The sequence below is a fragment of the Hydra vulgaris genome, chromosome 13 (genome assembly GCF_038396675.1).
Source record: "Hydra vulgaris chromosome 13, alternate assembly HydraT2T_AEP".
NCBI lineage: Eukaryota > Metazoa > Cnidaria > Hydrozoa > Anthoathecata > Hydridae > Hydra > Hydra vulgaris.
Window position 1 is genome coordinate 20,202,501 of NC_088932.1, and position 14,281 is coordinate 20,216,781.

The window sequence follows — 14,281 nt, forward strand, 5'->3', positions numbered from 1 at the left end:
TCATGTTACTCACCAGTATCAAAAAAGTGAAAATAATTTTTGTTGTTTCATAAAAAATGCTAAATTGTTATTATAACAACAAAATGTAAATAAATTTCAAAAAAATATTAAAAATTATGACTAGGTTATAATTTTAAAACAAAAAACTAATCAATTAACCCTTTGCTAATTAATCAATTAACAATTAATTTTTATTAATTGATTAATCATTGACTGTTTACCACCCCTATATATAAATATATATATATATATATATATATATATATATATATATATATATATATATATATATATATATATATATATATATATATATATATATATATATATATATATATATATATATATATATATATATATATATATATATATATATATATATAGGTCTCGGCAGGAGTAACAAGCAATCCTCTGCAACTGCCTCCGCATCTATATTTTTTATATAGTTAAAAACTATATAAAAATGAGGAAAAATAAAAAAGATACTGCATGATATAGCACAGTATATTTAAAACATTCATTTTTATGAAAAAAAAAAAATTTAATTTCAAGAATAAGAAATATTTATAAATTTTTATTTCATTTATTTTTTATTTTTTATTACATATATCTATATTTAAAAAATATCTTAAATTTTTAACTATTGCTTTTCTTTTCAAATTGTTTGATTATTCAGGAATATCTTTTTTAATTTTGAAATAAATACCTTAGTAGTAGCCCAAAATAATCAAACATATGTATGTAAATGTATATATACAGAAAATTAAAAAATGATAATAAGTATAGTTAGATTAATTACTTTAAAAATAAAAAATAAATTTTTTTACCTTATCAATTATATAGAGCAGATCGCCTTCCTCAAAAGATAACTCATCCCCCTATGAAAATAAAAAATGCAAAATAGGATTAGACTGACCGTTTGTCATGAAGTCTATGCAAATGTGAATCAAAGGCTAAAGAAAATCAGTTGATGAATATACATGTTATATGATATATTGGTTTGGTTTTTATAATAAACATAAAAAGTTTTGAAAATATGTTCGAGTAAAATTACACAAAAAACTATAAGAGGCTCAGAATATGCTTGTATCAATATTTTTTGAAAAATACCTTCAAGGTGAGTGAGAACAAGCAGTCTTCTCTGTTTAGCCAGCACTTTCGCGCTCAAGTCTTTTTTTACTGGCCCACACGTCTGCAAAAGCTTTGCCGAGCGCATTAAAAAGTGCTTACCAAAAAAAAAAAGTGTTTTGTTTTAAATTGCAACAAAACTTTTTTGAACAATTGTTCATTTTTTATGAAAAATGGCTTATTTTTACCAGATTTCTTGTATTTATTCAAAGCATTCTTTTCGCTATTTTTATTTTTATTTAAATAACAGGAAAAAAATGAATTTTTTAAATCACACCAGCTAACTTTAAAATGACCATTCTTGCAGCCCTTTTTTGTGCGCTGGCATTAAATTTTAAACGGAGAAGACTGAACAAGATTTAAAAATGTTGAGAAATGTTATCCTTTTTACTTTTTTTAAAGTGATTCCCAAGAGACAAATTGTATTAATTTCATATATAAATAAATCTGCCTTGATTAATGAATGCGTATTCACAGGTTTTACACAATTTAATTTATGGATGAGTTTGGTTTATCCATTATTTTATTTGTCTTTTGGTTGTAATAATAAAACACTTGTGGATGCATTTCAATTAAAACAGCTTTTTAGTTTATGACGTTACCGGAGATTTTTTATGAAATGAAAATTGAAATTAAACATTTAAGCTTTTCTTGAAAAATTACATATACAGTATTTTGTTTTATACAATATAAATTCTATACAAATCTAGTATAAGATGATATCTAAATTAAAAAATTATTTAAATGTTTGACAAAAAAAAAAAAAAAAAAAGAAAGAAACAGGTTGAGTGCAGTAGTACCAGGGACAGGGTGGATATCAAACTTATAACTTTTCAAATACAAAGTGAGTTCTCCACCACTATCATATCTTTACATATCACTATCATAATTAACAATCTTATTTTTATACAGGTTTTTATACATATGATCTTAAAACTTTTTATAGTCTTAAAAAAATTATATTAAACTATTATTTAAAAATTAAATTCCACTTTTCACACTGAAAAGTATTTTAATGAAGAACTTTTTTTTTTTTTTACAAAGCAGATTTAAAAAAATAATTCCAATTTTTAATTTTTTTAATGACATCAAAATTAAAACATAAACCAGTTTTCATTTGAAAAAAACATTAAAAAATGAAGTTCTTTGTTAATATCAATATAAGCTTTGGTTATTACTTTATCATTACGTTTATTTATATGTAATATTATTACTTTAAACTTATTTTCTAAGGTTTATTACTTTCTAATTTCTAATTTCAATTTCTAATGGCTATTTTAGTCAAGAAAATTATGGGGAAAATATGACATAAAACTAAAAGAGCTAATAATTTTAACTTCAGTATTTTAACAGCTAATGGCTAATAAAATCACCTTTGTCATACTTTTTAAACCAGCATCTTTACTAAAGTATGAGTTACATGCATACATGCATACATGCATACATGCATACATATATACATACATGCATCCATACATACATACATACATACATACATACATACATACATACATACATACATACATACATACATACATACATACATACATACATACATACATACATACAAACATACATACATACATACATACATACATACATACATACATACATACATACATACATACATACATACATACATACATACATACATACATACATACATACATACATACATACATACATACATACATACATACATACATACATACATACATACATAAGTACATACATACATTTGAGTTTCATTTAAGGCAACCCCTTGATTTTTATTAGAAAGTTAAACTTTATACTAAAACTGTATTCCAAAATACAAATCATCAGGTGGATCTAAAGGATTAGTACGAATATTACAGCTCTTAATAACCATTTCAATTCTGATATAAAACTATCAAAAAATCTTACTCTTGTAGCACTGTAAGCATATATGGCTTTTACCACCTGGACATGACCTAAACAAATAACATATTAATATTCAATATAGACAACCCTGGGAATTAGGAAAATTGAGGTCGGCAATAACTAGCCGAACTCAATCTTTTATAGATCGATATCAGGTAGGCAAAAAAAAATTGATACAAAGGTCTTACCGTAAAACATCGAAACGAGGTCGGCAATTTTTTGCCGACCTCAAGCACTTTTCGGCATTGCTAAATGCTGACCCTAATTCCGAGGGTTGATATAGTTATAATTAATAATATATAATGTATATAATAGAAACCACATCCAACTTGTGTATATATATATATATATATATATCAGGCCTTGTTACGAGATTTTGCATCGTTGGAAGTTATATTGCGTCACTAGCGTCTTTTCAAGTACCGCATTGTAATTAAAGTTATTTTATTAACGCGTTAAAAATCATACAAACAGTTTGTTTTTTTCTCACTATAACAAAAGTTACAAATAAAATCTAAGTTCTTATTAAAAAAATCATTTTTATTATTTTTTTCAAATATGAACTAAATTTTATTTTGAAAAAAATATTTTTTTCATGAAACGTAAAATATTTGTTTATTTTCTTATGATTTTATATTTGGTTTTTGGTTATTTTATTAACTGTTAATACATTTTTTCTTATTTAATTTGTGAACTCTTTTTAATAATGTTTTTAAACAATAAAGTTTTTTTTTGTTATTTATCAGTTACCGATAACATATTCGTGATCATAATTTATTTTCATAAATTAAATGAACGTCATTAAAACTTTACGTTATTGAATTAACAATGAACAAAATATCTTATTAATAAAATATTTACATCAAAATAAATCGTGCATTTTTTAAACTTATTATGACTAAAAATAATTTTTATATTTAAAAGGAATTTATATATTTAATTCCTTAAGATAAAACTTAAAACACTTTTTTTTTTTAACTAATTTTTAATAACAAAAAAAAAATTATGAAACAAACTGTTTCTTTAACAAAAAAATCTATTATTTTACAATTGCGGTTAAATGCTTTTACTTACGACTTTATTTCTTCTGAATAAACGTCACGTTAACGATAATCGAAAGATAATTTAAATATTCTAAAAGATATAAGTAGCGCAAAACTGCTGAACGCGTAGGCAAATCGCCTTTTCGCAAGCAAAATGCGAGCTGCGTAGCGCTTCTTAACAAGGCCTGATATATATATATATATATATATATATATATATATATATATATATATATATATATATATATATATATATATGTATATAAATTAAAAGTTCAGTACCAGAGATAACCCACTGCCCACAGTTGTTAAGGGTGGTAGCTCTCTCTACAGAAATCATCGAAGATATGGAAATCCTTCAAGAGGAAAACTGGCCAAAACTTGGATCAGGAAACCATAGCAAACTAACTACAGCATTACATTCTTGGTGTGGAAAAATAATATTGCTGGTTTCGTCTTTTATTACAAGAGTAATAAGAAGCAGAAAAGTTATTAAAATGTAGTGCTGTACCAGTTAAAAGAAAGTTGTATTCTGAAGCTATTAAATCAAGCTCACAAAAAACTGTACATTTGCATCACCGTCTCATTAATCTTGTTGCAGCAGATATTAATGACAGGAAAACACGTATATTCAATGTCATCATTTTTGGCATGTCCAAATCATCAAATGATGATGACATTTCAAATGTTTTTGAGTTTTTTAAAGAAAAGTAATTTAAAATCTATCAAGGTCAAACATGTCAAACGAATTACTCCAACTAAGAATAACATGACTGCCGCAGATTCAAACCTTCTTAAGGTTACTCTCAAAAACAAATCAGATCGAGATATTGTACTCAAAAACTGCAGTTACCATAAAGCAGCTTTATTCAAAGGGGTTTTTACCTGCGAAGATAGAACTTCAGCTCAACAATCAGAGTTTATTGATCTAAGGGCTAAGTTAAAAAAGCGTAATGATCAATTGAAAGAAGCCGATATCCTGAATAAGTTATTTCAGAATGTCATCCACAAACACACAAAAGTTGTATGTTGCATCAATGTCATTCTTTCTAGAGTCGAACAGAGATACGTCTTTGCCTCAAACTCTGATTCATCTTACATGCTATTAGAGTATCACAGAAGTATCAAATCTACCAAAACCATTTAGACTAATCAGATAACCTCCAACTGTTCATCTACCTCCTACATATCATCGGCCAACAGCTGGTTCTCCTAATTCAATAAAAGATCTACAAATCCCTTGTAACATCAATTTAAATTATCTAGCCACCGCCTTTAGACTAAATAATAGCCTAAATTGCTAATTATACTCACTACCAACACACATTCCATTGGTCCTAAGGTAGATCATTTTGTTTAAATATTTGAAGACACAAATGTTCATATTGGATTTCTTACTGAAACATGGCTTACCTCCACCACTTGCAACATTGTAATCAGCTGTATCCAAGAATGAATCAAATACAATACCCTAAAGAAACATGGAAACTTTGAAATAGTTATTGCTAGAACTGGCCTATATAGATTACCACAATGATACTCATGTGTCCTAATTGCTGCCACTTATATACTAGAATGGCAAACAAGTTGTCAGAAGAGCTCCAACTTGCAGCTTTCGTATGCCCTAGAAGATCCAGTAGTCAAATGTTCCAGTAACAATCCACCTCTAATTTACATAGCTGGGGACTTTAATGGAAGCGATGCCAAGCTACTATGCAAGAAGTACCACTTATGGCAAATAAACCATGACTTAACTCGAGTAACAGCATCTAAATTGTCTTGTCTTGACATTATACTAACAAATGCTCCTAGGTGTTATATTTCCGAAACTATAAAACCAATGGGCCAATCTGATTTTCCAATTGATCAAGATTCCAAAGCTAATCTCTTATTAAGTATGAATTCCAGAAATGCCAATGATCACAATGTTGTCATTGCTTTTTCCCCCCAATAAATGTATAAAAACACTCGACCAAAACCTAAATGCAACCATCAGAAAAGATTAGAGATACAGTTGCTGCTATATTAATTGATATGAATAGTATCCTAGCAAACCTTGACTCTAACCCACTTGGATCATTCTCAGTCTTCCAGAATGCTACAATTGATGCACAAAATATACATCAAACTCTATGTACAATTAAAGTATGCGGTGACAACGAATGGATGACTGCAGATATCCTTCACTGCATAAAACAACGCCAACATTTACACAAAGCTGGTCTTTATGACCAACGTAACACCTTGGCTGATATTATCGCTTGACTTATTGCTATCCGGAAAGCATCTTACTACAGAAATAAATATAAATATGCCAATAGTAAGAATAATATGTGGTCACATGTCCGCAGACTATCAATCCCAATCTGCAGTTTACCCACAGGTACTAAATTTGGTGCAAAACTAAATATACAATTTTCAGATAAAGTTTGGCATGGAATTGTTAAGCCAGATTTATCACCTTATTTCAAAACAATCCACTAGAATTGTCTATTTTCACATTCTCTAACGCCAGTGAACAACTCAAACGCATCAAATTGACACCAGCCAGTCATGACAGCATATCTAGCAAACTACTCTATGCAGCACATCTTGAACTAGTCGAAGCCATTGTTATAATTTTTAACCATTGTATTAACAAATGCATTGAACCATCTGAATGGCTTTATGCCAACATCATACTTATGATGTTATGATAAAAAAGTCAATAATCCTTCTTTACCATCTGACTACCGACCGATCTCTATAACATCTACAACATGCAAAATAGTTGAATACATCCTTGCAAAACATATTATATTGTATGTTCAAGATAAATTATTATCAAATAGCCAATTTGGTTTTCTTCCTGGTCAATAATCCTTCTTTACCATCTGACTACCGACCGATCTCTATAACATCAACAACATGCAAAATAGTTGAATGCATCCTTGCAAAACATATTATATTGTATGTTCAAGATAAATTATTATCAAATAGCCAATTTGGTTTTCTTCCTGGTAGAAAAACAATTGATGCCATCATACAAGTAATTGATGACTGGGGATACGCTATTGACCGCAATATTTCATTAACTGCTATATTCTTTGATTTTCAAAAGCATTTAACCTTGCTGACCATATTATCCTTATGCACAAACTTGAAATCAACTTCCCATCGTGGTTATCATCCTGGATTGCAAAGTGGCTTTCAAACCATAAACAACATGTTGTATTTAACAGCAAGCCTACTGAATTACAGGAGTGATACAAGGAAGCGTCCTTGGCCTAATCCTCTTTTTAATCTATGTACTAGATATAAATGATTACATCCCAAAGAGCATTCATTACACACAAGAAATATGCAGATGATATCCTAGCTTACATAACTGGTATTAACTCTTCCCTTCCACAAGAAGCGGCAGATAGTCTACAACGATGGTGCAACAATAATAAAATATTTCTCAACATAGCTAAATGCAAAGTTATTTATATTGGCAGAGGTGAAAGGTCATAACATTAAAAAGCGAAATTCTTGAAATTGTAAACTCATACAAACACCTTTGCATCAACCTCAACTCAAGTCTCAATTTTGACAAGCAATAGTCTAGTCTACATAAGAAAATTGCCCCTAATGAGTATCTTTTTAAGCAGCTCCGAATGTTTGGTGGATGGTCACACACCATGCTTATATCTGCCTAATGCGCTTATTGCCTAAGCCACTTTACTTACAATGCAGTTATCCTCATCTCAACGACCAATAAAACTAAATCTAGGATGTAAGACTTTCAAAAGCGCCTTCTAAAAGCTGCTGGAATTGCTCCACATGATGCAAGCTACTATGGTATCCTTCCTATTGAAGAACATCTTGATTTCGTATGTCTTAGCACACTTAAACATATTTTAAACAAACCTATATTTTAAACCATCCAATCACACTTAGCCTACATAAAAACAATTATTCACATTCCACTCTCAAATTTAATACCAAATCTGCAAAATCAACTATGTATTTAAACACATATCTACAAAAATTTATCCGCCACCTTTGTAATAATGCAAATAAACCTGGAGCTAACTCTACCCTTTACATTACCTGAAATCATTCAATAGAATATTTAAAAATATTGTACTATTAGTTTTTCATAAACTCAAATCAATACTTATTTCAAGAGAAGATTATATTTACATATACATATATACATATATATATATATATATATATATATATATATATATATATATATATATATATATATATATATATATATATATATATATATATATATATATATATATATATATATATATATATATATATATATATATATAAATATATATATATATAAATTTTTCAAAAATCTTCAAATGTAATAAATAAAATATCATATCTAATATATAAAATAAATACAAAAAAAAATTATATATAAATAAATACAATGTTCTATGTAATATAATACAATATATTATAACAGGTAGAACATTGTATATATATATATATATATATATATATATATATATATATATATATATATATATATATATATCTTTTTTCCATTTATTTTATATATTAGATAGAACAATTTATTTATTACATTTGTAGATGGAACAAGATAATACTGAGGGGACGACATATATAACCCAACTAAAACATAACTCATCAAACTAAAATGCTTAGTCTATTTAATTTACGAATTAAAAAATAAATTACATTCTTTGTTTTACCATTTGTACTTTGTTTTTTGTTTTTTAATGTTTCAAAAGATAAACATTTTTCATAAAAAATACATAATTATATAAGTAAAAAAAAAAAGAAAAGTTGATTAATACTAATTATAAAAAATCATTAGAAATGTTTTGTTACTTCATTAATATAAAAGCATTTACAATCAAACTTATTTAATTGTAACAGTTTTCTAAAACATTTGTCTTTTTTTTTTCAACAAAATATTATTTATCTTTTCAAATGTATTAACTTTAATTATTCTTATATTAAAATTCATTAAAGAGACTTTTGTTGTCGTAGAATGTCATCGTTTATAAAAACAAAACAACTTTTTATTTTTTAATAACGTTTATTATAAAAAATGCACTCTTAAACAATTTATATATTATAAATTAAAAAAATATATACAACTGTCAATCATGCTTTAAAAAAAACCTTTATCAGTAAATTGTTACTTTATTTAAAAGTGTTTCACTAATATAAAAACATTTGTTAAAAGTTTTGATGTAATTTAACTTAAAAAATATTTTTTATTCAGCGCGTTTTTACAATGTTTTTTGAAATAGCCGCGGTCAAATTGTCAAAATAAAATGTAATTTACCTGGTCATATAAAGACATGCGATCGCACCTCTTCCTTTGAAAGACTGATATATGTATACATATATATATATATATATATAAATATATATATATATATATATATATATATATATGTACATATATATATACATACATATATATATATATATATACATATATATATATATACATATATATATAAGGTAAGTGTGGGTATTAAGGCCCGGCGGGTAATAAGGCCCACTAATCCAAACTTAGGGAAAAAATAAATTGTGAAACTTTTTTTCGACATTAAAATATTAGAGTTATCTGGTTTTATCACTGGCAGCAAAAAAAAATCAGCATTTCTTTACATTTTCATTTTTTTAGGTGGGCCTTAATACCCATACTTACCTTATATATAATATTATATATATATAATATTATATATATATATATATATATATATATATATATATATATATATATATATATATATATATATATATATATATATATATATATATATATATATATATATATATATATATGTAAAATTTAATGAACACGGCTGCGTACAAACTATTTTGAAATTATATATATTTGTTTTTTTTTTGTTTATTTTAATATATATTATTCGATATTTTGCTGATCTATTGTTTATTTCCAGTAATTCTTGAATTTTTTCGAATATGATTAAGGGTTGAATTGAGCGATTGCAAAATGCAAAGTCCGGAAAAATATCTGGTTTTCAAAATTTTAGTTTATGCAAAACCGTGTTCTTTGTGTTCAAGGGGCGAATCAACTTAAATTTGTTAGGGAAAAACTTATAAAAAGTAAAACAATAAACTTATGACTACAAAAGAAACAACACTCTAGTAACTAACTGCATTATAAAAAGTAATAATACTATAATAGTCTTATTACTTTTATAATGCACTTATATCTTTTATAATTTATTCTTTCTCAAACAACATAAGTAATCCCAAATTTTAATTGAAGTAGAAAAGCATCTAGAAAAATAGAGTGGATAATCGAATAATATTTGAAACTTATTAAGGAACTTAAACAACTTTATTAAAACGTACTGTAGAAAAAGTTTAGCATTATGAAAAACATTATTAATGGTCTATAAAAACGCAAGTTAATTTTAAAATTAACCGATAAAAATATTTTATTGGTTGATTTTAAAATTAAGTGTATTTGTAAAAGTTCCTGAAGTTTTTAATAATATTTGATTATTCACTTTATTTTTTCTAGATACTTTTCTAATTTGATTAAAGTTTGGAATTACTAATGTTGTTTGAACAAAGAATGAACTTTAAAAGTTATAAGTGCTTTATAAAAATAATAACACTATTATAGATTTATTACTTTAATAATGCAGTTAATGACTAGAGTGTTATTACTTTTGCAGTTGTAAATTTATTGGTTTGTTTTTCATAACTTTTTCGCCAAAAAACTTATAATAATTTGCTCCTTGAAAACAAAGTACACGCTTTGCATAAACTAAAATTTTAAAGACCAGATATTTTTCTAGATTTTGCAAATCGCGATTGCTTAATTCAACCCTTGATGATATTCCGGAGCAATTAATATGGTTTTAGGATCTAACCAGTAAAACTTATATAATTTTTTTTTTGTTTTCACCAATGTATGTAGAGTATACAGAATATATTGTTTAAATTTGGAGCTGATGTGAATATTACTTTTATGTAATGTTTTTTAAATTCTTTTCTAAGTTTGAGACCAACAATTGGTATCCTTGGTAGCTTTATAAATGGTTGGTTGTCAGTCGGTTGATAATTGGTATTTTTTAAATCTATTTTTATATTGTCTCAGGCGATATTAGTTAAATTGTTCTTGTCATCCTCATTTTCAACAAATATTTTTATTAGAAAATCAATTCCTTCTTGGAGGTATTTTTGATATTTATTTAATATACCTGATGATGCTGATCACAATAGAACAGTGAAATATTGAACAATATATATTAAAATAAAAACAAAAAAAAACAAATAATTTCAAAAAAGTTTATATACAGCAATATTTATTGAATTTTACATACATTTTATTGATGACTAAGTAAATGTTTAAGTAATATTTAAGTAAAAATATTTTTAAAAGAAGCAAAAATTAAATAGTTTTAAATCGTATTAAACCGTAACATATTTCAAAAAAAAAAGAATTAAAGATATCTTAAATTGTTTAAAGCATTTAAGAATGATTAATTTAAAAGAGTGTATAAACCTTAAAACGTTTACCTAAAAATGTTTAGCAAAGTATAATCAAAAGTCAAATAAATGGGTAATGTATAAACACTTAAGTGTTGCGAGATAAATGGGTTTTTAAGTATCTGAGAGAAATATAGTAAAAATATTTTTTTTACTTTTTTGGTCCGAAATCGAAAAGGTGCCCACACGTCTCACTTGAATGCCATCCAACAACCATTTGATCCGCATTATATTACCATTATATATACCTATCTTTCGTCCATTAGATGTTTTGTCATTTGATGCATTTTTTGTGAGATATTTTAGTTGCCGAACTTGCCCCTATGCTTAACTAGCCACGCCATACTCAATTGGCTTAGTTGCCCCTAGCAACCAATCAGATTACACATTTCATTTTCCAAATAAGCTGTGGAGTGAAATGAAAGCTAGAATCTAGTTGCCTGGGGTAACTGGGCCACTTCTACTTTACACAAGTTTGATAAATAACTCCTTTGGTGTCTAAACATAATAACTGCACTTTTTGCACATCTACATAAGAGGTTTACAGCTGAGCACATGTGCTAATTTCACAACCATAAAAAGCAGCACTTCTTTAAAATGTTCTACATGATCTGAAGGCTATATTATAGTGAATAAGGAAAATATATATAGGAACTTATCCTCTTTCTGTGTGTGCAGTAATAAACAAAATAAAAGAGATAACAAAGCCAAACACAAGTACTATAGTGGTCATTTCTCATGTACTATCACTTTACAAAAGAATAATGCAAAGTTAATGGAATACTTACAGTCTTTCTGCTCTGTGAAGCAGCTTTTTTCTGCTAGGTGTTGGCATGTCTAACTTTCTACTAAGAATACGAAGCACAGTGTCAGACAGTGTAAGTCATGAAGTTATCTAGTATAAGGATGGTGGAGGAGAGCACAGGTGAGGTGATTTATGATTCTCAGTGATAAGCAGCAAAACAAACTGTTGCTTATCACTGTTTTAAAGACCTTAAATTAACATATTAAACTCCTAGCCCTACAGTTGTTGAAAACTATTGCTACAATTCTCATTATGTCTGGATATCCTACAGCTATCAGAACAAGCTGGGACTTAAAGTTTTGTAACAATTTGAGGGCTAAAATTTAATACTTAAGCTTTAGACTGACAGAACATAAAATATTTTAATGACTAACATATATAAAATTCTTTGAAAGATCTTTTTTAAGGTGGAGTCGGAGTTGGTATAATTTTTCGTAATTTTTCGTTTTGGTATAATTATCCGGAGTCGGACCTCATTTTGGCTGGAGTTGACTCTGACTCCAGCCAAAATGAGGTCCGACTCCGACTCCTCAGCTGATGAATTGGTGTACTTAGTGTCTGGTTTATTGAAAATAGACTGAATGATGGTCAATGAGTATGTAGATTACAAGTTCCAAGGTAAAATATTTAAGTATCACTGAAAAATATCAAACAGATATATCAAGCTTGAAAATGAAGTAGTTAAATTCAGTGAATGTGTAAAATACCTGGGTATTAAAATTGACTACACTTTGAAAATGAATGTCTTTTAAGGATTTTGTATAAAAAAACAATGAAGTACACAATTATTTTGCAAGAAATGCAAATAATCATCACTTAATAATCCAGAACAAAAAAAGCGGACAAAAGTCTATTTTTTGCAATGAGATAAAGTTGTACAACAAATTGCCAAATGAGTTCAAATTGCTTGACAGGAAAGAATTCGAAAATCAAGTTGTGAAGCTTTTAAAAGAAAAAGGATGTTTGTAAAAATAATATGAAGTGCTATGTACTATTTTTTACATTGATTTTATATAACAGCTGTAAACAGACTAATCATAATAATAATAATTATAATAATAATAACAATAACAGTAACAACAATAATAAGAATAATAACAATAATAATAATAACAAACCTGGTCTTGATGGAGGGGGAGGTGCAGGTCGATTTGGTAGACTCATTTACTTATATTTGTGCTATCATGTAGAATGTTATTGAATATTTTCTCTATAAATAAATAAAGATATAAAGACTAATGATTTTCCTAAATTTATACAGAAAAATGAAGAAATCAATATAAGTTAGCAGTATTATTTTTTTTAAAGAAACACTTTTTCCTTACTTGAAGTTATATATATATATATATATATATATATATATATATATATATATATATATATATATATATATATATATATATATATATATATATGTATATTTATATATATATATATATATATATATATATATATATATATATATATATATATATATATATATATATATATACATACACACATATATACAGGGGCTGTTCTAGGAAAATAATTTGGACAGTGGTACCCCGTGTCAGCAAAATTTGCTGGAAATATTGCCTAATATAGGCATTTTAATATTGAAAATTTTGGTTCTCCTCAAAGCTGTCTTTGTTTCGTATGACAAAAGTAATTTTGTGACCAAATTTTATACAAATTGTATGATATTTAAGGGTTGCTATGTTTTGTGACTTTATCTCATAGTCAAAAAATTTAAAATTTAAAATTTTTTTTTACCAAATGTTATCATCTGTAACAAATTATACTTTATAGTTTAGAAATGCTATTTAACAATGCAGATCATGTTCATTTTGTTTCTATTAGTGTTTGTATTACTTTGGAGTAGTCAGCCTCATCATCATTAGAGCAGTTTTGAATGCACTAGGAA

At 26.6% G+C, this 14,281-nt stretch overlaps 1 protein-coding gene across 1 annotated transcript in view; it reads right to left on the minus strand.

Moving 5' to 3' along the window:
- Positions 1–13,600, minus strand: part of LOC136090345 (osteoclast-stimulating factor 1-like) — a 40,267-nt gene extending 26,667 nt beyond the window's left edge. The window contains exons 1-3 of the mRNA XM_065816916.1: positions 13,494–13,600; positions 3,034–3,080; positions 828–878 (exon numbers count right to left, since the gene is read on the minus strand). Of these exons, the coding sequence (XP_065672988.1) occupies positions 828–878; positions 3,034–3,080; positions 13,494–13,539 (144 nt within the window). The 5' untranslated portion in view covers positions 13,540–13,600. The remainder of the gene's footprint in view (positions 1–827; positions 879–3,033; positions 3,081–13,493) is intronic.
- Between the last annotated feature and the right edge of the window lie 681 nt (positions 13,601–14,281).